The sequence below is a fragment of the Macaca fascicularis genome, chromosome 9, assembly GCF_037993035.2.
Source record: "Macaca fascicularis isolate 582-1 chromosome 9, T2T-MFA8v1.1".
NCBI classification, from domain to species: Eukaryota; Metazoa; Chordata; class Mammalia; order Primates; family Cercopithecidae; genus Macaca; species Macaca fascicularis.
The window spans coordinates 112131036-112157341 of NC_088383.1; the positions used below are offsets into that span (position 1 = coordinate 112131036).

At 37.5% G+C, this 26306-nt stretch overlaps 1 protein-coding gene across 17 annotated transcripts in view; it reads right to left on the reverse strand.

Annotated features, from left to right (window-relative positions):
- NT5C2 (5'-nucleotidase, cytosolic II) overlaps positions 1-26306 on the reverse strand; it is a 195152-nt gene that overhangs the window by 4547 nt on the left and 164299 nt on the right. For 5 of the 17 annotated variants that reach the window (XM_065520166.2, XM_005566334.5, XM_015456633.3 and 2 more), the window contains 11 exons: positions 14441-14558; positions 13557-13652; positions 8778-8869; positions 8588-8645; positions 7485-7578; positions 6178-6231; positions 4581-4664; positions 3224-3265; positions 1642-1749; positions 1270-1336; positions 443-613 (listed from right to left, as the gene is read on the reverse strand). In XM_065520166.2, coding sequence (XP_065376238.1) covers positions 443-613; positions 1270-1336; positions 1642-1749; positions 3224-3265; positions 4581-4664; positions 6178-6231; positions 7485-7544 — 586 coding nt within the window. In that variant the 5' untranslated portion in view covers positions 7545-7578; positions 8588-8645; positions 8778-8869; positions 13557-13652; positions 14441-14558. Of the gene's footprint in view, positions 1-442; positions 614-1269; positions 1337-1641; positions 1750-3223; positions 3266-4580; positions 4665-6177; positions 6232-7484; positions 7579-8587; positions 8646-8777; positions 8870-13208; positions 13233-13556; positions 13653-14440; positions 14559-19597; positions 19659-23441; positions 23495-26306 lie in introns of all 17 variants that reach the window. The other 12 variants (XM_045362218.3, XM_005566332.5, XM_005566335.4 and 9 more) reach the window with 7 other exon arrangements.

Consider the following 26306-nt stretch of genomic DNA (forward strand, 5'->3'; position numbering starts at 1 on the left):
CTCTAGATCTCAGAAAAGTCAATTAAAAATACCAGAGGTGATTAACATTCAGAGCCATCACTGCCCCAGAATCAGATATGGGCTGTTGGCAGAGAGACTGAGACTGCTAGGCATGGTTGGGGAAATATGGGACCACAGAGGAAATTTGAGCTCCAGTTCACAACTTAGTGTTACTGTAACACAACTCAAGACACCAACATTCTATACTTAACCTCGAAGAGAGTCAAGAAGGTTAAACAAGATAACCTCTCATATTTATTCAAATTCTGGACTTCTGTGAAATATCTGAATATTCTATGGGAAGGAAGTATCCAAATATCAAGGCCTACCTTTTGACCACCTCTGACTTCCTGAATACAAAGTAATGGTTTATCAAAGAGGACTTGATTTAAAGCTGGTCATTTAGACATAAATTGCATCAAAGATTTATGAAATGGCTTACAACTCTTGTCGGTCCAGACATGCAGCTCCTGTGCAAGTTCGGGAATCACCAAAAAAGTTCGCCACCCTTGCCGTTTCTTTGATTTTAAAATGTCCCCAAAAATGTGATCTCCAATATACAAAATGTCTTTTCCCTTGGCTCCCAGCAGATCACAGATCGTATCAGAAGAACCTGAAACAAGAGTGAACAATGAGAAAACTGTCTCTACATTAAAATCAGTCTTCCAATAGTATTCAACCATTAAATACTATGATTCATTTTATTCTTATAGTTGTATGAGGAACAGTCTAGGAAAAAAAAAGACAAAAGACTCACCATTCTCTTCTTACTGCCTTCTAAGACAAGGCCTTCACTCCACTGTGCTGACCAGGCTCTTGATCACCAAATCCAAGAGCAACAAAACTACATCCTCAGCTTAACCTTGAAAAGAGCCACTGCCAATTTCATCACAAATCTGCCATTAAGCTGGCTTTATTCAACTGTTTATAACTTCAACATACTATGTACCTATAACCATGAAACTCCTTGAGAAACCCTTGAGAACATATTGAGAAGTACCCCCAAGTGATTCCAGGCACTGAGAAAAGCCTCCAATAGGATTTTTTAAAAAAGAAAACTGATCGTTTTAGTGAAAATCAGATTCATTAGGATATACTAACAACTGCTCAAACCCAGACTCCTATTGCATTAAGAGGTGACTATTTACCTTCAGTAGATGACATCTTAGACCACTAAAGAGTACATATGGCACTTTGCTGAGAGATCACCAAAGCTTTCACAGTGAGGTCTGAGCAAAGACATTAAATAAAGGGAAGTCTGTGACTTACCTCCTGAGTAGACGATACCATGCTGTAGGGGGCCTGTGTAGGTACCAATTTTCAGCTTGCCAGTTTTCTAAGTGAAGAATATGGATTTTGTAATACTTTATCATCCTATCACAATCCTCCCCTCACCCCACAACCCTCCCACCCCACCCCCGACTACCAGTGCTATTTGGCCAGACAGCCAAATGAATGGCACTTACTCTTTTCAATTAGTGGGTTGGTTTGGCTGCTTCAGTTAAGACCAAAACTCTTAATTTCAAAAGAGAGATATGGCTAATAAAAAAAAAATTCCTGTTTCCTTACGGAGAGTAAGAGTGCGGAAAGGAGAAACATTAAGGACAGTGTGCTAGCAGACAGATCATCCTCATGACTTACAGTATCCACTTGACGCAGTACTGTGCCTTCTCCAAAAAAGAGTGGTTTCCGTGCATCCACCAAGATCAGGTCAAAGTAGGACTGCCATGGTCGATGGGAGCTCCCAGGCTGGTGAAGGACAAACAGCAAAAGTTGAAACATCACTCCTTACTTTAAGGCATTACTATTTAACTCACTCAGATGCAAGGAATATAAAAATACTAAGTATAGCCAGAAGATCCCACTATTTTATTTTTCAAAAAGGTGTTGTGTCAGCCAGGCGTGGTGGCTCATGCCTGTAATCCCAACACTTTGGGAGGCCAAAGCGGGCGGGATCACAATGTCAGGAGATCAAGACCATCCTGGCCAACATGGTAAAAACCTGTCTCTACTAAAACTACAAAAATTAGCCGGGCGTGGTAGCAGGCGCCTGTAGTCCCAGATACTTGGGAGGCTGAGGCACGAGAATCGCCTGAACCCAGGAGAGGGAGGATGCAGTGAGCCGAGATTGTGCCACTGCACTCCAGCCTGGCAACAGAGCGAGACTCCACCTCAAAAAAAAAAAGTACTGTGTCTATGTATTATAAGCCATATCCTTTGGTAAGCAGACAAGGTATAAAGAATAAATAACTGTATTCTACACATTAAATTGTTTCATCTACTACTAAACTACAATAACTTATTTTACAGCACTTTAATATATGAAAGTGTGCTCAGCTGAAATTTGCTAAAAGGAGCTCAAAAGAGCTAGGAAGAGATGCAAATCAATACCCAAGGGACAGATTAAGAGAGAGGTAGATCAGCATCAGAGCTCAAGTATACAAACTAACATGGAACTATTAGGAGATTTTACTGGTTACATTCTCAGAATGATGGCTCTAGGTATACACTGGGTTTTGGCTCATAGTGTAAGCTAATCACAATACTAATAATGAGTTATGCCCATTAAAATCATGACTATCCTGAAATGGAACCCTGGCATTAACCTTTTAAGACCAACCTGAAAGACACTGCACCCTGTGATTTCAGGTGTTCTCAAAACGAATTTGCTGATGTTTATTCACTAAAGTCTAGGACTAAAATTCTGTAAGTATGTGACTAAGTTGCAAGGAGTATTCCTTAAACCTAAGTGCAGCCCTTCTGCAGAAATGAAGACTTCTTTGCTAAATATCAAGGTTAAGTGCTGTCTTGGCAAAAACTTAGCAACAACTAATACAAAATCTAGAAGTTGTCAAGAATATACACACATTTTCTGTTTAAATCAAATATCTTCCACAACCTGAAAATTCCTTTCACTGCCACACAAACTTAATTCTGCATAGAACTTCTTGGGCATAAAATTATTCTGATCCCATCCTACTAAATATCACATGAATATCCCTTTTATTTCTGTCTACTAAGTATTCAAGTTGTGGACTCTAAATTAGCAATTTGATTTTAAATTCTACTAGCTCCTGGATTCTAATGTTAATGAAGATTAGACAATAGGCTTAAAAAGCAGGACTTTTCTGGGTGGGTTCTGACCAATTCTTTCCCCCTTAATATTCCAGAATGATTAAATGCATTCATTATTACTAAAGCAATGGTCTACTGAGTCACATACCTTGGGGCCATGTGGGAAGTCAAACAGGTAAGTCATAATTTTCTGGAAAAAAAAAAAAAAATTTACCATAAGGTCCATATACTACTTTTGCAAAAGGCATATAACCTAAAGAAATTACAAGCTCTTCACAAAACATGTCTTCTTCAACATAGGACTCACCACATTCTTGTTTCCTCTAAATTTTATGAAATCATGGCAGTGGAAGCCAGAAATTAATGCTTTACCATATACCAAAAAGAAAAAAAGGCTTCTGACATTCTCAGGGAGGATACATACTTCCTCTGGAAGATGTTTTTGAACACACATTTGGAGGTAAGGAGCATATGAGGTAGGGGTACAGAGAAAACTAATGACTCACACAGAGATAACCTATCACTTTGGCTTTGCTACTACCATCCCTAGACCAACTAAGTCAACAAACCAATGGTTTATATAAGACTATTTACTACAAATCACCAGGTGTCTAAATCAAGTTTATATGTACAGCAAATTGGGGGAAGTGGAACTTCTTGCTAGTACTATAAACTTGTGTCTCAGCAAAGTAAGATGAAGTTAAGGAATTAGATCAGTTTTTCCACATGCTTTAATCATGGGAAAAAATTGTTTTTAAGAGGTAGTAAATTTTGGGCTGGGCGCGGTGGCTCACGCCTGTAATCCCGCCACTATGGGAGGCCAAGGTGGGTGGATGACGAAGTCAGAAGTTCAAGACCAGCCTGTCCAAGATGGTAAAACCCCATCTCTACTAAAAATACAAAAAAAAATTAGCCGGGCGCAGTGGCAGGCACCTATTGTAATCCCAGCTACTTGGGAGGCTGAGGCAGGAGAATCACTTGAACCCAGAAGGCAGAGGCTGCAGTGAGCCGAGATCACACCACTGCGCCCCAGCCTGCGTGACAGAGTGAGACTCTGTCTCACAAAAAAAAAAAAAAAAGATGTAGTAAATTTTGATGGCTAAGAGCCCAAACATCTGTGCACCATCTATTGCTGCAGGTCTTCCAACAGCAGGGAAGTCATATATACACATCAATAAGGGATGCGACTGCTCAAGTTTATAGAAATGATGCTCCAAGGAGACACAAAAGCCATTTTAATCTTTACAAATATTTTAAATAACCCCAAGATTAAAATTTTCAAGTAGCCAATCATAATCCGTGAAAATGGTTAAAATAAATTTCTAGAAAAATTTAAGAACCACTGTTATTATCCTGTATATTTTTGCCTTTTTACTCTTTGAAAATGAGAAGGCAAGAAACTACTTTCACTTAATAAACTTCTATCCTCCTCATTGTCTTCACAGTTCTTTAGGCCAAAATAATTCCACTGAATAAATAAACAAATATAAACATTAAGCACTTACATCTGTATATTTATAGTCACTGTTGGTAGCAAGAAATACTTTCCCTACTTCCTTCATCCGGCTCAGAAGCAAAGGCAGTTTTCCCTGAAATGTAATTGGATAATGAGTGAAACATAAACACATTTTTATCTTTATACTTTGGAGTTGTCATATACTGGATTTCTGTCCACAATAGGAATGGGGGAACCTTTTAAGGGTTAGCTGATTTCGGAATTTTGCACTTAAAATCCCACATTATCACTACAAATGAATAAAGTGTTAACATATGTAGTATACACAGTGTATATAACAGATTTACATGTAAAATTATACACATATTTATCAGGGTTATATGGCTGTTAACAACATATATCTACCTTCCTCATGATGTCTGCCTCAGGAAAGAGTTTAAATTAACTTAAATTAACTTGAGATTTCTTGAAGTATGTGAGGTATGTTAGAGATCAGGAGAAGCTGACTTAACATGCTCTACATAGAGAGTATCAGATATGGCTTTCAGTGTGTATACTATGGTTTTATAAAACACCTTGCAGAATGAAATGACATGTGCAGATGCTACCTAGAAATACCCACACCCATGTGCGCTTAAATGAGGAAATTCTAACCCCTCACGTGCCTGGAAAGAAAAATACCTTTTCCTTCTCTCATAGCAAATAGATTCATTCCTTCACTCAAATTCTCCCGGACCCTCCCCATTCAGTGTTCTTTCTTGAAATAAGGGAGGTGGGTGAAAATAGGAGGCACAAAAACTGAAAACAAGAAATCTTTACCACAGTACTTTGAGAAAATACTGTATTCTGCTACTTTTACTCTGTAGGAAAAGAAAGAAGTATGTCATCTTGGGGCACTATGTGTGTTTAATTTTTATTCTAAAACAGTTCTAGACTTATAGAAAAGCTGTGAAAAGTAGAGTTCCCATATATTCTTCCTCCAGTTTCCCTTAATATTAACATCTTACATAGCCACAGTACAATTATCAAAAGTATGAAATTAACATTGGTACAATACTATTAACCACAAATTTTTAAAAAATTTTATCAGGTTTCCCAATATTGCCTTTTAAGGTATTTTAAAGCTTTCCTTATTACTCTCTGTAATAAGGCATTTTAAATAACGGTAACATATATGCACATTTTTGAGATGATCTAGTGTAGTAGTTATAATCTGGGTATGACTCAGCTTTACTACTTACTAACGTGTGACCTTTGGCAAGTTATTTAATCCCTCTATTTCTCAGTTATCTATAAAACAGAGGTAACAATAATACCTAACTCAGGGTCATACAGAAGATTAAGTGGCATAATGCATGTAATCACTTAGCATGGTGATGTGTATACAGTAAACCTCTAACTGCTATTATAATTGAAGCTAAATGGACAAATGAAATACTGAGTCTTCTTGCCTATCAAGAAATGGAAAAACTATACTAAGACCTATGCTCTAGCTGAATATTCTTGGTGATTATATCTGGCACATACTATACCAAGACAAAGAAATCTCTTCCTTTGTCCATTTCATTATAAATCAGCTTGTTATTCATTTCCCTAATAGGTAAAATGAGCTATTATGCAGATCTATTTTCCCCTATATTACTTACATCTTTGACTACATACTTCTCAAGATTTTCAACTGTCTTTTCCTTAAGGGAGCCCTAGGGGAAGGAAAAAAAAAAGGCATTAAGAAAAGAACAAAATCAGTTTTTAACGTGTAGTTTATAAGAAAAATGGTGTTTACTAATCAACCCAAATTCTTTCTTTTTTTGAGACAAGGTCACCCTATTGCCCATGCTAGAGTGCAGTGGTGTAATCTCGGCTCACTGCAGCCTCAACCTCCCCAGGCTTAGGTGATCCTCCCACTTCAGCCTCCCAAGTAGCTGGGACCACAGGTCCACACCAACACACCTGGCTAATTTTCTGTATTTTTTGTAGAGACAGGGTTTTGTCATGTTGCCCAGGCTAGTCTTGAACTCCTGAACTCAAGCAATCCACCTGCCTCGGCATCACAAAGTGCTGAGATTACAGGCATGAGCCATCATGTCCAGCCCCAAATGCATTTCTTAAGGATTTATCAAAATAGAAAAGTGACAAACTAGAGAAGGCCAGAAAAAAGTAGCAGGTATGATTTGCTGCAACCCTGCCTCTAAAATTTGTCTTCAAAATATAAAACAGTTTCAAGTTTGAAATTAAAAGGCATTTCATATTTTATTCAATAGTTTATAATAAATGTAAATTTAATATTAATTAATGTTTGTAGTCAGGTGGGAGGTATCTGGACAAAAAAAAATGGACCACTGTCATCCACAAAGGATATGTTAAATATAATGTAATACACTAAAACCTCTTCTACGTTTGAGAAATGCAAACTAAAATAAAATCCAGAAGTCAAACACCATCGCTGAGGAAAGATCAACATTACCTCCAAGACCAAAGACAAGAACATATGTATTCTAGAGAGCTATCACTAGGGGGCAAATCCATTTTGTCTTTTTTTTTTTTTTTTTTTTTTTTTTTTGAGACGGAGTCTCGCTCTGTCGCCCAGGCTGGAGTGCAGTGGCTGGATCTCAGCTCACTGCAAGCTCCGCCTCCCGGGTTCACGCCATTCTCCTACCTCAGCCTCCTGAGTAGCTGGGACCACAGGCGCCTGCCAACTCGCCGGCTAGTTTCTTTGCATTTTTTAGTAGAGACGGGGTTTCACTGTGTTAGCCAGGATGGTCTCGATCTCCTGACCTTGTGATCCGCCCGTCTCGGCCTCCCAAAGTGCTGGGATTACAGGCTTGAGCCACCGCGCCCGGCCATTTTGTCTTTTTTTAAAAAAAGGAAATATTCTGCTCCATTTGGAAAGTTAATGCCAGGCCATAAAACACATGCCAGAAAGCGAGCAGGTGAAGCAGCAGCTTCTAGGTACCTTGTAATGAACCCAGTCAACAGCATCTCTTACATCCTGGAACATACTCCGGTAGGACATGAAGAGGTCCCCATCTTTAAATCCTGTCTCACAACTACAGAAAGATAAAAAGAACATGACAGGGGATCCAAAACAGGGCAATAAAATATATGTCAAAAATTTCCCAGGGGACCCAAAGGTTCCGTATCACATGGGTAAAGGCTGTGGCTAATGAGGAAAATAATTACTCCCTAATGAAAGTCCACTTTGACCACCAGAAATGGCTATAGTGTTCAACGGAATACAATAATTGTGAACAAATACAAAGTGATGGAAGAATATATTGAACGTAAGCTAAAAGGCCAAAGTTCAAAAAATATCAGGTTTATTTATCACGTTTTAGAAACAGGTTGAAGAAACATTTAAAACTTAAAATTGGTCATTTAGGTTCTTTCCACCCTGACTTTTCTGACACTGTCCCTAAGTACAAAGGTACTGTCCATTTTTTATTTAGCTCAGTGACTCAGCTTTCCACCAAATTTAGTGTCTTCAAGTAGATAAAGCCCAAAGAGGATATGAAGTTAGCCAACTCTGGCTAAACTTTCAGTATTGGCTATATAATTCTCCCTAAAGGAAGAGGATAACTTGTTTAAGACTTATGCAAAATTTTACTTCTGGTAAGATACACAGTATTTATTCCTTAATCAAATCTTGCCGGGCCTGGAAATGAAATTAAATTACCATCCCTGAATGGCTCCTGGGTAGCTGCTGTGAAATGAGTTGGGGGGTTTTAGTGTAATTCTGCTTGGACAGATAATCATCACACAAACCTCCCACTCAGTTGTCACAATTAGCACCTCTGCTGGCCGTCTTCATTCCCAGGAGAAGCCAATCAGAAGTGGTGGCTGCAGCACACTGGCAAGGAGAGGGGCCGTGTGGGAGGTGAGAGCCTGCATGGAGCTGCTGGTGCTGTCCCATCTCTCAGGCTGGCAATGTGGCATCTCTCACTAGCACTAAATTCACTTTAGAAAAGCAGAAAAGACCTACAATGGCCAGTTCTCTAAAACCCTGTGCATTAATTTAAAAAATCAATTGGAAAAAAAAAAATTATAGTATGTACATACCTGGTATATCTGGGACAATTAGTAAAAAAATCTACTAGGCAGGCCAACAGGTAGGTCTCTGAAAAATGAAGAACAGATACTCATAAGCTATAATGAAATAATTCAAACTTATTTCATTATCTCCCTTGAACAGAGACTAATGGTCACAGAAGGGAAAGCATCAGTATAAACAAGCATAGAATGAATCTACCTGGTAGGTTGAATAGTGTGTTCAGAATGTAAAATCTTTCAGTATCATCTCGCTGGATAAATTTATTTGGATACTGTTCTCTAGTTTCTGGTCTGAAAGAAAAATTTAAAAATTAAATGATTTTTAAAATAACATTATAATAATTGGGAAACAGCATTATTCAAAAATTAACTCAAATATTTTGATGGCTATGTGCAAGACAGGATTCCGAATATTAAGCATGGGTAGCTATGAAGATGAATGAGTTCAGGTTCCAGCTCTTTTTCAATTTTATTTTATTTTATTTTTAAGACAGAGTCTTGCTATTTTAAGTCCAGGCTGGACTTAAACTCCTGAAGATTGCTCAAGCAGTCTTCCCACCTCAGCCTCCCAAGTAGCTGGGATTATAGGTGTGATGTCCAGCTTAGGTTCCAGCTCTTAAGAGAGTTGTCAGTGTGGTAGGCGAGATAGGTCACATACACATATAATTATACGGTAAAAAATCACACCTACCACAAGAGAAGTGCAAAAATTTATGAGAAAACCAAAGAAGGGAACACCATTTCAACTTAAGGGGTAGAGAGAGGCAAATGTGAGGACTAAGGAGAGGAAAATCTAGGAAGGATTCATGCACGTGCTGGCATATGACCTGGGCCTTAAAGGCCAGGTGGACCAGTTGTGAAACTAGTCCAGTTTGGGTAGAGAAAGGGGAGCAGAGAAAAATTAAGCTAGAAAGATGGGTTGAGGCAGATTAAACTACTGTTCCTACACCATTTAGGGGCAAGAGGGTACTACTGACAGTTTTAAAGCAGAGGGATAATCCCATCGGGGCTGAGTTGTAAAACAAAATTAAATTAGTGGCTGTTTTAGGATAAACCGGGGGAAAGACAATGTGATGCACTCCAACAATGGCCACAAATTCTTCCTGTCTCTTTGTGATGCAATTTTGTGGCTCCTCCCATTAGAACTCAGTCTATTTCTCTATCCTTGAATACAGGCTTGTATAGCAGGAAATGAGATCCAAGCATAGAAAAACATTTGTGTATTGAAGTTAATCTCTCTTGCAGCACTTGGAACCACGGTCTACTACGTGAATGAGAGTGAGATAGTCTACTGGAGGATAGAAGGCTACATGTAGAAATGAAGCACTTGGCCAATAGCCTGCGAATGCCAGACATGTGCACGAAGCCATTCTAGATTAGATGCTAGGTTACCCAGCAGCTAACCACAGACATGTGAAAGAGCGTGGAGAGATCAGCTGTGCAACGCAGAATCGCCCAGTTGAGTCCTAGAATTTTTTTTCTTTTTTGAGACAGTCTTACCCTGTCGGTCAGGCTGGAGTGCAGTGGCATGATCTCAGCTCACTCATATATTCAAGAGAGATTACCAAGGTAAAGTAAGACCCAGCAAACTGAGTAGATTTGGCTGGGGGGACATTAAGAGTCAAAGATGATGATGTCCATGCTAAGGTGTCTCTAAGAGGTGGTTGGTACGATGAACAGAAATATGAAAACCGAATAATAACAAGGGATGTAAGAGTAGTTCTATTTTGGTGATACTAAGCTTGAAGTAAACAGATTTTTATCAGGCAACTAGAAACAAAGGTCAAGAACTTAAAACAGAGATTCAGACTTGAGAGATAACTGAGATCATCTACGTACAGATACTAGATGGAATCATGAAGAGTATTAGAGGAGATGAAGCCACTTAGTGTGCAGGGAAGGAAGAGGAGACAGAACAGAACCATGAAGAAAATTCAGGGTTTAAAAGAAAAAAAGCCAGTGAAGCAGAATTTGTTAAAGATGCAGAAACACTTCTAGAAGAAAACATTTCAGAGAAACTCAAAGGGAAAAATACTAAAATATAAAAAGGCACAATTCTGACAGTGAATACATGGAGATTAACAATCTAAATAAAGGAAATCAAATTTAAAGTTCACACGCAGAGTGACCTGGATAAATTCCTGCTTGGGTTTCTTAACTACAAATGGCATAAACTCCAGTTAGACATACAAAAATCACATTAGCTCCCTGTCTTAAGTCACTCTTCTGAGATGAGAGCTCCCAATAATGAATAACTTTGTAGAGTATCTCATTTTCTAGCTTTCCAAGATTTTCTTTAATAAAAGTAAGGTGGAAAGTAACAGTAAAAATGTATCTTCTTCAGTCAGGTTTAATAAGCTGACACTGTCTCCTTAGATACAATATACTTCCCTATTCCCTCCATCATTAAAGAAAAATTCCTTTACATAAAGATGGTTAACAGTTATTTATTAGGCAGTTAGAACCCAAATTGATTTATAAATATAGTTAGCAATTACATTGTAAACATCACACTAGTATATATTTAAAATAAAAATCAATTTGGGGGAGGAAATGTATCATACAAGAAGAAATGCTACACTTGGAATGGGAAGAAAATAGTTATAGCACAGATTACTACTAACTTTCTGTGACCCACAGAATAAAGATTTATCAAAATATAAGGTCCTAACTTATGAGCAAAGCCCGAAGGAGCCCTTCTTTTCCAGCCCTGTCTACCATTGTAAGAGCTTCAATAACTATTTCTTTCTTTTCCTCTATCTTCAGTCTCTTTTTTTAGGGGAATTTTAATTTTATAAATTTTTTTTTTTTGGGGGGGGATAGGGTCTTGCTCTGTTGCACAGGCTGGAGTACAGTGGCATGAACACAGCTCACTGCAGCCTCAACCTCCTGGGCTCAAGCAATCCTCCTGCCTCAGTCTCCCATATAGCTGGGACCACAGGCATGCGCCACCATGCCCAGCTACTTTTTGATATTTGTAGAGACAGGGTTTTACTTTATTGTCCAGGCTGGTCTGGAACTCCTAGGCTCAAGCAGTCTTCTTTCCTTGTCCTCCCAAAGTGCTGAGATTACAGGCATAAGCCACTGTGCCTGGCCAGTTTTTCTGTTTAACTCTAAAGACTGCACAGTGCTAAGTGCTATTTGAATGATTCTGCACTCACTCATAAATGACTTATTTTTTAAACTAATTATTAAATGCATTAGCAAAAGAGCTATGTGGAAACCTTATTGGCTTATTTAGGGGAATAGAGGAAGTCTGTTGATCTTGAGTTAGTAAATGTGATCGTAGTACTAATTTATCCAACTGCTTCTCTTTTCTTCTCTGCCTACCCCTCCCTCATAATACAAAAATTCCTTTTTAGATATAATAGAACCCTGGTTCATCTTGAGATTCTGAGTTATGATGACAGTATCTGTGTATGAAATAGCTTAAGTTACTAGTACAACCTGTAATTACTTCATATTCTAAATCCTGTTTCCTGATATTTTCATGGATCCTGAACAAACTCCGTCATAAAAACAGTGAAGGAAATGTGCATTTAATCACTGGCCTGCTCAGATGTGTCAAGATGGGTGTTTACTTCACACTGTTCTCATGTATACATGGAAATCTCTGAGCCTGTGTAATGTCAGTAATGCCAACTAAAGAGTCTTATATCAGATGCTTCAATTCTAAGGGGCATCCTGTGACCTCAAATCTATAGGAAGCTCTGGTACTATTTCAGTTGGTTTGTGCCTCTTATCACAAAAAAAGATATTGTCTTTTTAAACATTTCAATGTAGCCTGGTGTTTTTCCTATTCTGCCATCAAGAATGAATAGTAAATGGAAACATTACATGAGAGACTGACACACATCCTATTCTGGTTTTACGAGCTATTGTTCTGACCTTAATACAATGTCAATAGTAAATAAGGTAGCATAACAGTAGAGGAAATGTATAACTGTAAAGTTATAGCTACAGAAGTTGTCAAATTGTGGCATTATGATTTTTTAAAGAAAATATCGGCACATTTCACACCAAAAAATAGTAGATATTAAATTTCATCTGCTGTTTACTAGGGTAAAAAGTTCAAATTAGTGACAATAGTGGAAATATTTTTATTTTGAAAATAAAGCTTATCCTGCCAGGCGCGGTGGCTCACGCCTGTAATCCCAGCACTTTGGGAGGCCGAGGCAGGTGGATCGCCTGAGGTTGGGAGTTCGAGACCAGCCTGACCAACATGGAGAAACCCCATCTCTACTAAAAATACAAAATTAGCCAGGCGTGGTAGCACATGCCTATAATCCCAGCTACTAGGGAGGCTGAGGCAGGAGAATTGCTTGAACCTGGGAGGCAGAGGTTGTGGTGAGCCGAGATCGTGCCATTGCACTCCAGCCTGGGCAACAAGAGTGAAACTCCATCTCAAAAAAAAAAAAAAAAAAAAAGATAAAGCTTATCCTTATTTGTTTTAAATATTATTACCACATATTCATTTTAACCTTATGTTTAAATTTTTTTCAATGACCCAATCAAATGTCAGGATTCAAAATTTAGATTCATTAGAATCTAAAAAACATACTGGCTATTAAAAATCTCTTATTTAAATTGCTGTAGTTTAAAAATTTTCAAAGTATTTTTATATACATACCTCTTTTGAACAGCTACCTGAGAACTGTATTAGAAAGAAGAAAATAAAAATCTTAGAATTTCAAATAAGTCAAAACTACTAAAGTTCTTCTGGGCAAGTTTCAAGATTAGTTTTGTTATATGCTGTACAATTGGAAGGCACTTAATTTAAACAAAATGTAATTGCTAACTATATGTCAGTTTGGGTTCCAACTGCCTAATAAATGACTGTTAACTAACCTTATGTAAGGGAATTTGCTCTTTAATGATGAAAAGTAATAGGGAAATATATTACATCTGGGGAGATGATGTCATCTTCACATTGTTTGACTTTAACATTAGAAAGAGGCTAAAGGTTCTTTGTACTCACCCCCTTATAAAGTTAAATCCATGTGCACAGACCAAGAGGTTTCCATAGGCATCGACTTTCAAAAGATTTCCATATAGTGTGTCAAAGACAAGTCCCCTATGTGAAAATGAAGACATTATTGATAATGCAAAGTAATACAGGCAATAATTTTATTTAGTATTATTTAATCATCATGAACCAACCTCATCTAATTCAAGCTTTGTACCAACTCAAGTATGTCCTAATATAGCTAAAATGAGTAAAATCTTAAAAACTAATTCTAAAGCAACTAAAAAATATTGACTCTGTCCAGAGAGATAATCATAATTGTTTTCTGTAAGGAATAAGTGCTTAATCAAACAAGATATAAACAAAATTCCTCTTACTCTACAATTGGTACCACTCTAAAACATAGTCTTTTTTCTTGGACAACTGAGAAGGCTTATATCCTCCTCCATTAGATGCTGTATGTGGGATATATATGATAGCATCTCAAGTAAACATCATTTTCTTAATCTTAAAGATTCCCTATCAAATCGAGAAATGGAAACTGCCAAGTTTCTATCATGTTAAGTGTATTAGAGAAACACATACCTATTTGCCAGCAGCCCCGAATAGCACCACCTGTCATTACTACCCGTCAGTTTTAGTAATCTCCTTTTTCACCCATAAGTGGGTCTTCCTCAGTTGCAATAAAATGAGCTTAATTCAGGAACACCAAGATATGGTGTATATGAAAAGTTCATGGTAATTTTAGAATCAACATCAACCAACCAAAAAAACAACAAAGAATTATTCAATGTTTTTTGGGGGTTTTTTGTTGTTACTGTTAAGGATGAATTTGGAATGTCTAATTTGAGGGGTAAGGAAAGTAGTCTTAATCCAAAAATATCTTTAAAAATTACCTGGTAGGGAATGTAGAATCATAAGCAAAGCTGAGCAACTCCTGGGGATAGCCAATAGAAACTAATCTCTCCACAGTAAGCTCAAAACCAAGGGACTCATACTCCGGGGACTTGTACACTGCACAAAGAGGAGGTTTTCATTAGTTACCAGAAAGAACAGCCAATTAAAACAGAATGAAAATGAATGAATTTCTGCTCTTTCCCAATTCTTCCCCCCTCCTAATTCTGCCATTTTTCTTTTTCCCCCTCAAACTCCACGTTCTGCACTGCCCCAAGTAATTAGAGAACTCAATTGTTAGTCTGTGGAAATAGGTCATATTATATAGCAGGAGCACAGCAACAAGCTGAATTATCAAATTATTCAGTAAAGTTCCTTCATTCTCAGGAAACCTATTCCAAACATTTTTTCCCTTTATTCTTTCATTCCCACGGTTTAAAAAAAATGAGTATGCATAGCTGTGATATTAATCGTGAGAATAAAAGTACACAGAAAACTAAGGGAGGTCTATATATGTTGAAAGCTTCGGTGTTGTGCATAATTGTTGCAGAAATCCTTCAAAATGAACTTTTAAAATAATTTATTTTTGGAATTCCTGTTTGGCTTGGGTAGTTGCTTTATACGCCTTCTCCAATCAACATATTTGTTCCACTTGTTAGATTGTTTTCTTATCAGCTCTAACAATGTATGCCATCAAAATTGTATTTTGCACGTTATTATTGTAAATCAACCATAAAAAGATGTTTGTGACAATTAGGGAAATCTAAATATGAACTGGAGTTAGATACTGAAGAATTGGTCAGGCATGGTGGCTCATGCCTGTAGTTCCAGCACTTTGGGAAGCCGAGGTGGGCAGATCACTTGAGGTGAAGAGTTTGAGACCAGCCTGGCCAACATGGTGAAACTCCGTCTCTACTAAAAATACAAAAAATTAGCCGGGTGTGGTGGTGCCTGCCTGTGTTCCAGCTAGGGGGCTGAGGTGGGAGAATCGCTTGAACCTGAGAGGCAGAGGTTGCAGTGAGCTGAGATCATGCCACTGCACTCCAGCCTGGGTGACAGAGCGAGACTCTGTCTCCAAAAAAAAAAAAAAAAGCCAGTGTGTACATAAAACTAAATCTCTCCCTATCTGCGAAAGGAGCACTGAGTTTCTTACAGGTCAAATAACAGGGATTTCAGGCAATTGGGGGGTTCTCTCTACTACTGTATAAGTCTGAAATTTTCCATAATGAAAAAACTTTTTAGAGTTACTACTGAAATTCAAGCAAAAAAAAATGTTGCAGCCAGGTACGGTGGCTCACGCCTGTAATCCTACCACTTTGGGAGCCCGAGGCGGGCGGATCACTTGAGGTCAGGAGTTCCAGACCAGCCTGGCCAACATGGTGAAACCCCATCTCTACTAAAAACACAAAAATTAGCTGAGCGTGGTGGCAGGCACCTGTAATTCCCAGCTACTCAGGAGGCTGAGGCAGGAGAATCGCTTGAACCCAGGAGGCACAGGTTGCAGGGAGCCGAGATTGTGCCACTGCATTCCAGACTGGGTGAAAGAGTGAGACTCTGTCTCAAAAACAACAAAAAAGAAAATGTTGCTCCTTTAAATAGGTTTCTTCCAAATGAAATATTTAGGTAAGCATCCTTCCATCAGTCTCCAGGAGTGAGTAAGCCATATTAAAAATAACAACTAAAAAGACCTGCCAGTTTCCTAAATGCCAAATGAGGCAAAAATATTCATCCTATTCTTGTAATCTCATAATAATGCAATTATTATTATATTATTACAGTTCTTCCATCTACTATTAACATCTTTAGCTTATGGTACAAACTGATTTTTCATTGCAATTAGTCTACCTGTCCAAGTTGGTGCTAATACTTTAATGAGTGTGATTCAACTTTCCCTTCCCAAAAACAATCCTTTAGAATATTTCTGGAAATATATAACAGTAATACTAGTTGCCTCCTAGGAAGGGAACTGAGTGGCCTTTAACAGACAGAGGAGACTGTCATGTACCTCCTGTACCTTTAAAACTTATAACATATTAATGTACATCTATTTTAAAAATTAAACTGAAGTTTTTAAAAAGCAAGCTGGGCTTTCAAAATCCTTTAATAAATATTTGTCAGATTTGAAACCCAGAAGCCTAAAATTTTTAAGGTCTTTTGAGTCTCATCTCATCAGAACAATGCCAAAAGAAAAAAAAAAAATTTTCTTTCTTTTGTTGTTACAAGGGTAATAATAATTTAATGCCAACGCTAACCCTAGCTAACATTGTTTTTCTTTTTCTTTTTCTTTTTTTTTTTTTCTGAGTCAGAGTCTCACTCCATTGTCCAGGCTGGAGTGCAGTGGCCGTGATCTCGGCTAACTGCAACCTCTGCCTCCCAGATTCAAGCGATTCTCGTGACTCAGCTTCCCAAGTAGCTGGGATTACAGGTGCCCGACATAATACCTGGCTAATTTTTGTATTTTTAGTTGAGACGGGGGTTTCACCTTGTTGGCCAGGCTGGTCTCCAACTCCTGACAAGTGATCCACCCGCCTCAGCCTCCCAAAGTGCTGCAATTACAGGCTGAGCCACCACGCCCAGCCATGGCTAATATTTTCAAAACTGGCTATATTACCTTCTTCCCCTTAAATCCTGCCTCATCCTCTCCCATCCCCCTAAAAAAAACTTGTTGAAGACTTAAGTGTGGAATTCCTAAATCTATATGATGTAAAAAATCGTATGTGGTTAAAAAAATAAAGTGCTATATACATACACTAGCAGAGTAAGAGCTGGTGTATCATAAAACCAAAGCCATGGCATCTACTGTTGTAAATTTGAGTTATGTTAAAAGTATAACCACTCTCACCTTACCCTCCTCAATGCCCCATGCTCCTACCCCAGTTGCAAGTAAATCTCATTTTAGTACAATCTCCATAAAATGAAAATTATTTCTCAATCCTAACCTAGGCCCCATTTATCTCAAACTGTATTTAATGAAATAAAATTCCAGTATAGCTAAGTAATTTGGGTAATCTACTGACATTTATTCTTATAGGATGTGGTCCATATAAAATGTTTTCAATTGTTAATTTTTCAGAAGGACAATCTTCTGGATATGGCTTAAGAGTGGGAGACAAAAAACAAACCTTAATTACTCCCACCCACACTCACCCTTAAATCAGCAATTTTCTCCAGCTAGATAATCAGGTAATTATAGAGCAATGCAGTAACCAGTGAGTAAAACCTATGTGTATGAGACAATTTGGATTTGAAACTCAAATTAATGTATTCAGAATTTTCAGTGAAAAACAATACAGGGGAGAAAAAAGTCTCAAATCCCCATTTTGACAGCACAAATCCTAGAATAGCAGAAAATAAAAACACTATACATGCCACATTATATTTATTTGCAGGGCAGAATTTGCCAAGTGTTCAACCGAAGTGACTTTCTAGAAATTCCACGTACGGAAATACTTTAAATTTCCCTTTTCTCAATGAGCTCAGAGTACTTCCTAAAAATATATCTTCACCATTTGCTGACATGAAGTTATACAGCAAGTACAAACATCAGCTGAAGCCAAAATTTAGGTCTCTTTGAGTCTCATCCAAAAGCTCTTTGTAAGGCCAGGAGTGGTGACTCACGCCTGTAATCCCAGCACTTTGGGAGGCTGAGGCGGGCGGATCACTTGAGGTCAGGAGATTGAGACCACCCTGGCCAATATGGTGAAACCCCATTTCTACTAAAAACACAAAAATTAGCCGGGCATGGTGGCTCGCACCTGCATTCCCAGCTACTTGGGAGGCTGAGACAGGAGAAATCCTTGAACCCAGGAGGCGGAGGCTGCAGTGATCCAAGATTGCACCACTGCACTCCGGTCTGGGTGACAGAGCGAGACTTCATCTCAAAAAACAAACAAACAAACAAAAGCTCTTTGTGATAGGGTATATATACTAAACTACCACTGCAAAACATGAATTTCTAGATTACATAAACCATCAAAACTTAAGCTTGGGTGTTGAAACATACACTTCTCCCTCCAATTTTTTTCAACTAGTCCAAAATAAACTGCTCTACTCACAAGTGGGAATGGATTTAGTAAAGAGAGTCCAAGTTCTGCCCAGACAACACTATTTCATCAAGCTCTATATTAATCAGTAATACCTACAAGCTATTGACATTTTCTCATAAGCGTCCCAGATAATCATTTCAGCAACACAAACTCCCTGGTCATTAAATTATCTGCTATATAGTACAACCAATGTTGGAGAAGCAGAATTGCAGCCGCACAGAGCATGAATTTAGATGTTTTATTCTAAGTGTCCCTAGTGATAAACATATTTGTTGTGACCTGGTGGCAAAAATTCCTGAAGCTAAGTACCGCCATTCCTTTGAAAATAAAAATAAAATACAAAAAAATAAAATTCCTTTTTTAATCAACCAGGCTCTACAAAGCCAGCCTCAGGTATTTATGGGAAACCATATATATCTCCTCAGACTTAGAGCTTTATGCCTCTCCACAGCTGCAAAGGCTCTAATTTCAATTTCTCTCCCAGAACTGTGGCATGTAAATGATGCACAGCTTCAAGCTCAACTCTCACAATTGACTTTCTGTGGTTCCAAAACCCAGGTAATAGCTTCAGAGTAAACATAACTTCACACATTATCTGCTTATTTCTTCTCCCAGAAGGTACTCTGGCCTACCACTAGTTACTCGATATAGGAAGACAAAGGAAGAAGCTATTTTAAGGGCTGGAGTCCAAAAAGGAGGACTGCTTCAGCCACTAGGACAGCACACAGTGTTCTCAGGTTACATAATTAGACTATAAAGAAAACAACCAATGCTTTAAAAGTTGAAGTTACTGAGAGCATTTAAAGATATTCTTTATTCCATAATCTGCAAGGAAAAAACAGTTCTTCAAAAAATAACTCTGTTTTCGGGATGAAAGTTGTGGGCTCTGTTTTGAGTAGATGCTGTTCATACAAGATAGAATATATGTTAAAAGACGAAGTCCCTTTGGAATGTGCAGAAGACTTTCCGCAGGGAAGTCTGGAATTCTCATGCACTTTTTACCATTGCCACCAAGACACACTATGTAGTAATTTATAGATTTAGAAAAATAAAGGGCAAACCTCTACAGAGGTTCCAGCCTAGCAGAGTGCTGCTGCCAAAATGAGAACTCACATGAGGCAGATGCAGATGCAGTGTGTGTCACTCCAGTCTTGAAGGAGTTACACTGGCTCTCCTGTTAAAAAACAAAACAAAGCAACAAAACAAAACAAAAACAAAAACAAAAGCTGGTTTTAAAACTGTTGTGATGGGCTGGAACAGAGAGATACCATTTGGAAACTGGTATTACAGGAGTTACTACTGCCCTCCAATTTAGAAGCCTCTGACCATCACTAAAATTAGCCTAATTGGCCATAACAAAACAAGGGTATTGAATATTATTGTGTATTATTTACTTTTCTGGCACCCTGAGTCTGGAATGCAAGCCAAGTCTGATCCTAAAATGTTAAGTCGAAAGACAAACAGAAAAATAAGTCTACTGGTCTTAGTTTATTTTCTCTAGCACATTTCAGGCTAACACAATAGAAACTGAATGCAGCTGGGAAATGGTGTTTAAAATTAAACTATGGGTAGTGAAACAGACTGAATAAAGGATATAAAAACAAACCAGAGTGGCCTCACCTTGCTTCCAAGTACCCATTTTAGCTGAGTCTACCTATACCTAACTACTAGGTTAGTCATTATCAAGATTCTAGTCATCATTATCAAGATGACTACAATCAACTGCACACTGCTAAAAATCTAACCAGATACCTAAATTTGGAATGGAAGGAAATTTTTAAATTTTGATTGTCAGTGGAAATCTGCCCTTAGTAAGCCAATATATACTCTATAAAGTTAAAAGAAACTACCTAGTCCAGTAAAATAACTGAGTTGAAGATACATAATCCATTAAGTATACTGACACTTTAAAGATATGCATTATGTTTAACTTTATAGGGAGTCATTTTCCCTAGAGACATTTAGGTTTTTGAAAACATGTCACTGGGCTCCTCCAATTCTTAGATTTTTGGGGTACTCAACCAAAGAGCACAAATGACCAGATGTAATGTCTAAAAGTCCTAAAAGCATTACAACACTACCAGCAGTCACAATGAAAACCAAAAATGCAACTCAACCACCCAAGAATAGTCATTTGCTTTTATAAGTATGATCAACATCAACATGCTCATCTATTTAGCTGCAGGTTACATAATGTTGGTTCTCTAGGCCTCTAACTAGAAAAGGTGATAACGCACATTTTTCTCTGAGAAAATTTTAAGTGAGATCTTTCCAATTATCATATAAACAAATGCCCAAGGACTTTTTTCATTTTCCAAAACTATATGAAAATCCTACACATTAAATAGACACAGGCAAAAATTCTATCTCTAACCTAAGAGATCACAAATGACCTAAAAAAGATATTTTCATATCTTTCTAAATTTTCAAAGCAAATTTCCTAAAATGGCCTTATTTTTAATTTACTTAAAACAGCTAGATATCATGGCAATACTTCTAGTAATACAAAGTAAAACACACTCCCAAATGACTAGATGTGTAAATAAGTAAAATAAGTGGACTTTGAGCGACTGCCAATTTCAGTTTATTGCAAGCAAATGCAAAATTAAATGGTAATTAAGTTATTTGTTTTAAAAATATTAAGATTAGAAGAATATTTTTAAATAAAATGAAAAAAATACATAATTCAAAAATATCCTATCTGAGAATCTGTATACTTACAAAGATCTTGTATTTTCAGTACTGTTTTCAATTTAAGACAGAACAATTGAAAATTATTGAGATAACTTTTAAAAATCATCTTTAACCAAAGGAGCTGCTTGTAATACAAATACAAAAACAGAAATAGCTAATATATATTTTTTTCCAAAAATAAACAGACCATAGCACTCAAATGCCTGTACTAAAGTTAGAGGAATTTAACAAACATTTGGATACCTACTGTGTACCAGGTACTAGAAGCTGAGAACAAAAAACAAAATAATGTATGATCCTGGGCCTTGAAGGAGCTCATAGCTCATGGTATATTACAGGGGATATACACTTAGATATTTATAATAAGTTTTAGGAGATCAATAAGACTAATCAAATGACTAAGAAAGTATAGAGGGACAAAAAGGAGGCCAATCAATCCAGCCCAGGAAGTCTTCTTAAAAACTATGCATGATTTATGTATGATTTATTCAGGCTTATACAGATAACTCATTTTTATAACCAATTTCTCAAGGTACTATAAAGTTTACCTGACAACTCTCTGAAATTCAGATTCAGCTAATACATTACAAACATCTATGTCAAGACTAGGCAAGTGAATTAATGTGTGAAGTGGGATACATGAGGGTGTACATCTTGTCTAGAGAAGAAAGTGGCTACTCAAGTGTAGTTGACTTCCCTGTGGGAATGGGAGCCAAATGTTCCCAATTGTGTGGTAACAGCCAACCTAGACTTTTACCTGTAATCTCTCAATTGTGTAATACTGACCCAATTAGGCCGGCATGGTGGCTCACGCCTGTAATCCCAGCACTTTGCGAGGCCGAGGCAAGTGGATCACGAGGTACGGAGTTCGAGACCAGCCTGGCCAATGTGGTGAAACCCTGTCTCTACTAAAAAATACAAATTAGCTGGGTGTGGTGGCGCACACCTGTCCTGGTGGCATGTGCCTGAATCACTGGAACCCAGAAGGCAGAGGTTGCAGTGAGCTGAGATCGCACCACTGCACTCCAGCCGGGGTGACAGAGTAAGACTCTGTCTCAAAAATAAATAAATAAATAAATAAATAAATAATAAAAATACCGACCCAATTAAACAAACAAAAACTCTTTCAGCCAAACTATGGTCTGTGGTCTAAGTTGGGTCCATGGGCCAACAGTGTGCACCCCCAGCCTATACTTTAGGTCATATACTTCCACATACATTATCTATCCTATTTAATTGAAATGTTTGACTATCTTCTTCAAAGAGTCTTAAGGAAATAAACAGACCCCTTTAGGTACTTAATGAATTGGAAATCTAGATGGAAATAAATTCATTCTTTAATAACAAAGTATTCTGGGTAATGTCAGTCTATTCATCCCGAGGAAAAAACTGAGGAAGTGGATTAAAAACAGAAAATAAAAGAACCTCTATGTGGTCACTTGATGTGGACCCCTATAATCGTCTGAATCTGATTTCTTCACTTGATTATCAAAACAGAACAAATGTTCCCAGTGACAGAATCACAACGTCCTCATGATCTGCTTAGGTATTAGTGATCTAATTCAGGTAATACTGAACCCACTACAGTATTAGTGTCTTATTCATAAGGTTTAACCTAAATCTTTGCTACACAACTTGATTCCATTATCATTTGTCCTTTCCTCATTGGCCATTATCTGCATGATAAAACAAACATCCAGAGAATGTGTAAGCAGAAAGGAGATAATGAATCAAAGGTAGCTATTATGTTATTACTATGTTGAAAACAAGTTTAGTCATGTTGAAAATAGCCTTTGGCCAGGCGCGGTGGCTCACGCCTATAACCCCAGCACTTTGGGAGGCCGAGGCAGGTGGACTGCGTGAGCTCAGGAGTTCAAGACCAGCCTGGGCAACACAGTGAAACCCCATCTCTACTAAAATACAAAAAAATCAGCCGGGCATGGCAGTGTGCATCTGTAGTCCCAGCTACTTAGAAGGCTGAGGAGGAGAATTGCTTGAACCCGGGAGGCGGCAGTTGCAATGAGTTGCGATTGTGCCACTGCACTCCAGCCTGAGTGACAGAGTAAGACTCTGTCTCCAAAAAAAAAAAAAGAAAATAGCCTGGATGCTGGGAGTGAAAAAATCATCTTAATAACTTCACTGATGCCACTAATATTATTACATGACATTCACACACAAAAAATATGGCCTACATTTGAATGCTTATATAATTGGCAATAAAAAGTAAAGATCATAAACACTAGTAATTGATTCTATCACTTACCATGTAATGGAGATGAAATGGGTTTTATTAAGCAATCTTTTACATTTCCTAATCTAGAAACAAAGCAAGTGTTATTACAATTCAGAGAGATTAATTTCGTATTAGTGAAAACTTTAACTGGGATACAGACTTGACATAAAAGGAATCAAAGCTTGGAAACTAAGGGAATCAAAGCTTGGAAACTAAGTATAGACTCATATATTAAAAAGCTATCTAAAAAGTAATATACACCTAAAATATGCCATATATTTCATATGTAATATATGTCTAAAAATAATAGTTTGAGGATGTTTATCTCAACGAATACAAAGGCTTTCATCTACAAGTAAGATAATGCACTGGAGTATTATTTTTAAATTATTTCCTAACATGGAGGGACCACCTCAAAAGCACTGCCTGACTGTAGAAATAGTACTTTATTTCCTGAGGAAGGTACTGTAAGAAATTCTGAAGTTTAAGAAAAAGTAGTAAAGCAGCTAAAATAACAAGGGCTATAATATCTCAAATGGAAATGAAAAGACTAAAGGACCTTAACATTTAAATGCCTCTTTAAAAAACAAAAAAAAAACTTTATTGGTATTTTTTTAGTTTCTGCCACATTATTTTTAAATTTAATATTAAGGATATTTTTACTCATACACACAAAAGTAGAGGAAATATGTAATGAGCTGCTTTAAACACATCACACAGCTTTAACAACTTTTGCTATTTTGGATTCTTGTTTCATCCATCTTCCCTAATTTATTCTCACCAAACTTAATACATTTTATCAAATCAGAAAGTTTTAAAATTGTTCTTTCATAAAACATTTTAAATAGCAGAAGTGTACACAAGTATTATGTATCGCACATACAGAATTATACTATATATTATATATACTATAGTATATATAGTATATATGTTATACTATATATATACAGAACTATACTACGTTGTCAATATTACAGTCTGTGGGGAAAAGAAAGAGAGATCAGCCTGTTACTGTGTCTATATAGAAAGAAGCAGACATAAGAGACTCCATTTTGTTCTGTATTTGAGATGCTGTTAATCTGTGACCCTACCCCCAACCTTGTCCTTGCAAGAGACATGTGCTGTGGTGACTCAAGGTTTAATGGATTTTGGGCTGTGCAGGATATGTCTTTGTTAAACAAGTGCCTGAAGGCAGCTGGCTGGTTAAAAGTCATCACCATTCCCTTAATTTCAACTACCCAGGGACACATACACGGCCAAAGGTCCCAGGGACCTCTGCCTAGGAAAGCTGGGTATTGTCCAAGGTTTCTCCCCATGTGATAGGCTGAAACAATGCTGTTAAAAGGTTTATGGAGATGTTTGCATATGCATCTCAAGGCACAGCATTTTCCTTTAAACTTATTCATGTCACAGAGATTTTTGTTCATATGTCTTACTGCTGATTTCCTCCCTACAATGATCCTATTGTCCAGCCACTCCTTTATCTTTAAGATGGTAAAGATAATTATCAATAAATACTAAGGGAACTCAGAGACCGGTGCCGGCGTGGGTCCTCTGAAAGCTGAGCGCCGGTCCCCTGGGCCCACTTTTTCTTTCTCTATACTTTGTCTCTGTGTCTCATTTCTTTTCTCAAGTCTCTCGTTCCACCTAACGAGAAACACCCACAGGTGTGGAGGGGCAGGCCACCCCTTCACAGTCTTAATGAGAAAACCTGTTCTACCAACAGCATTGTTCTTTTGGTAAGATAGTACTGGTTATTATTATCAGGTATTAATATTCTTAGGAAATCAGAGCAAGAGATAGGTGGTATATTGGGCTAAAGAAAATAAAACAGTGTAACCACTGAGAAAATTTTTAAATAAGGGATGACACCAAAAGTAGCTTAGTTTAAATAAAGCTTAGTTCAGTTAAAGAAACAAACTACAAATGACAAGTATTTTTACCTAACAATCAATGGATTTGCTCCAAATTAAGCTGTCTCTCTCTAAAAGACAATTATCTCAAAATAACAGAAACAAAAATGGAATTCTGAAATGAAAATAATCAAACTGTATTATGATATATGACTAATAATGTCTGTTTAAAAACAAACATAATAGAACTTACACATCGAAATGAGCCTTCACCCATTCAAAACAATCACTCCCAGGCTGGGTGTGATGGCTCACATCAACAGTCTTAGCACTTTTGGGGGCTGGGGTAGGAGGACTGCTTGAGCCCAGCAGTTCAAGATCCAACTCGGCAACATAGCAAGGCCCTGTCTCTACAAAAAATTTAAAAATTAGCCAGCCATGGTGGCATACACCTATAGTCCTTGCTATTCAGGAGTTTGAGGTAAGAGGATCACTTGAGCCAAGTAGTTCAAGGTTATAGTAAACTACAATTGCACCACTGTGCTGCAGCCTGGGTGACAGAGCAAGAACCTGTCTCAAAACAACAACAACAACAACAAACAATATGCAGAAGCAACTGTATTTATCCAGAAGCAATATGTATTTATTCTAGTATTGCAACCACTACTCAAAACATTGAGAATTCTTATTTTCAAATTACTTTTAGAGTCTACGGCACATTATTCTAGACATCCTCCCTGGTGGCACATGTTTGTTCCTCAACAGGTGATGAATTTAATTGGAGGTGAGGGTTATTTGGAGCAACTAACGAATAAATGGGGAAAACGAGCTGGGTTTAAAAAAAAGTATGACTATGTAAAACAATAAAGCAGGTTTTGAGTTTATAAGCTGGCTCTGAAAACAATTCCAAAAGAATTCCTAAAATGTCTAAGCAAGCAATATTGGAGTAAGTTTTCCTCAATAAGGTAACTATATGAAGGATAACATCTATTTGGAGGCATATTTTCTTATGTGCTTTATTTAAAAAAATTAGTCCTTTGCC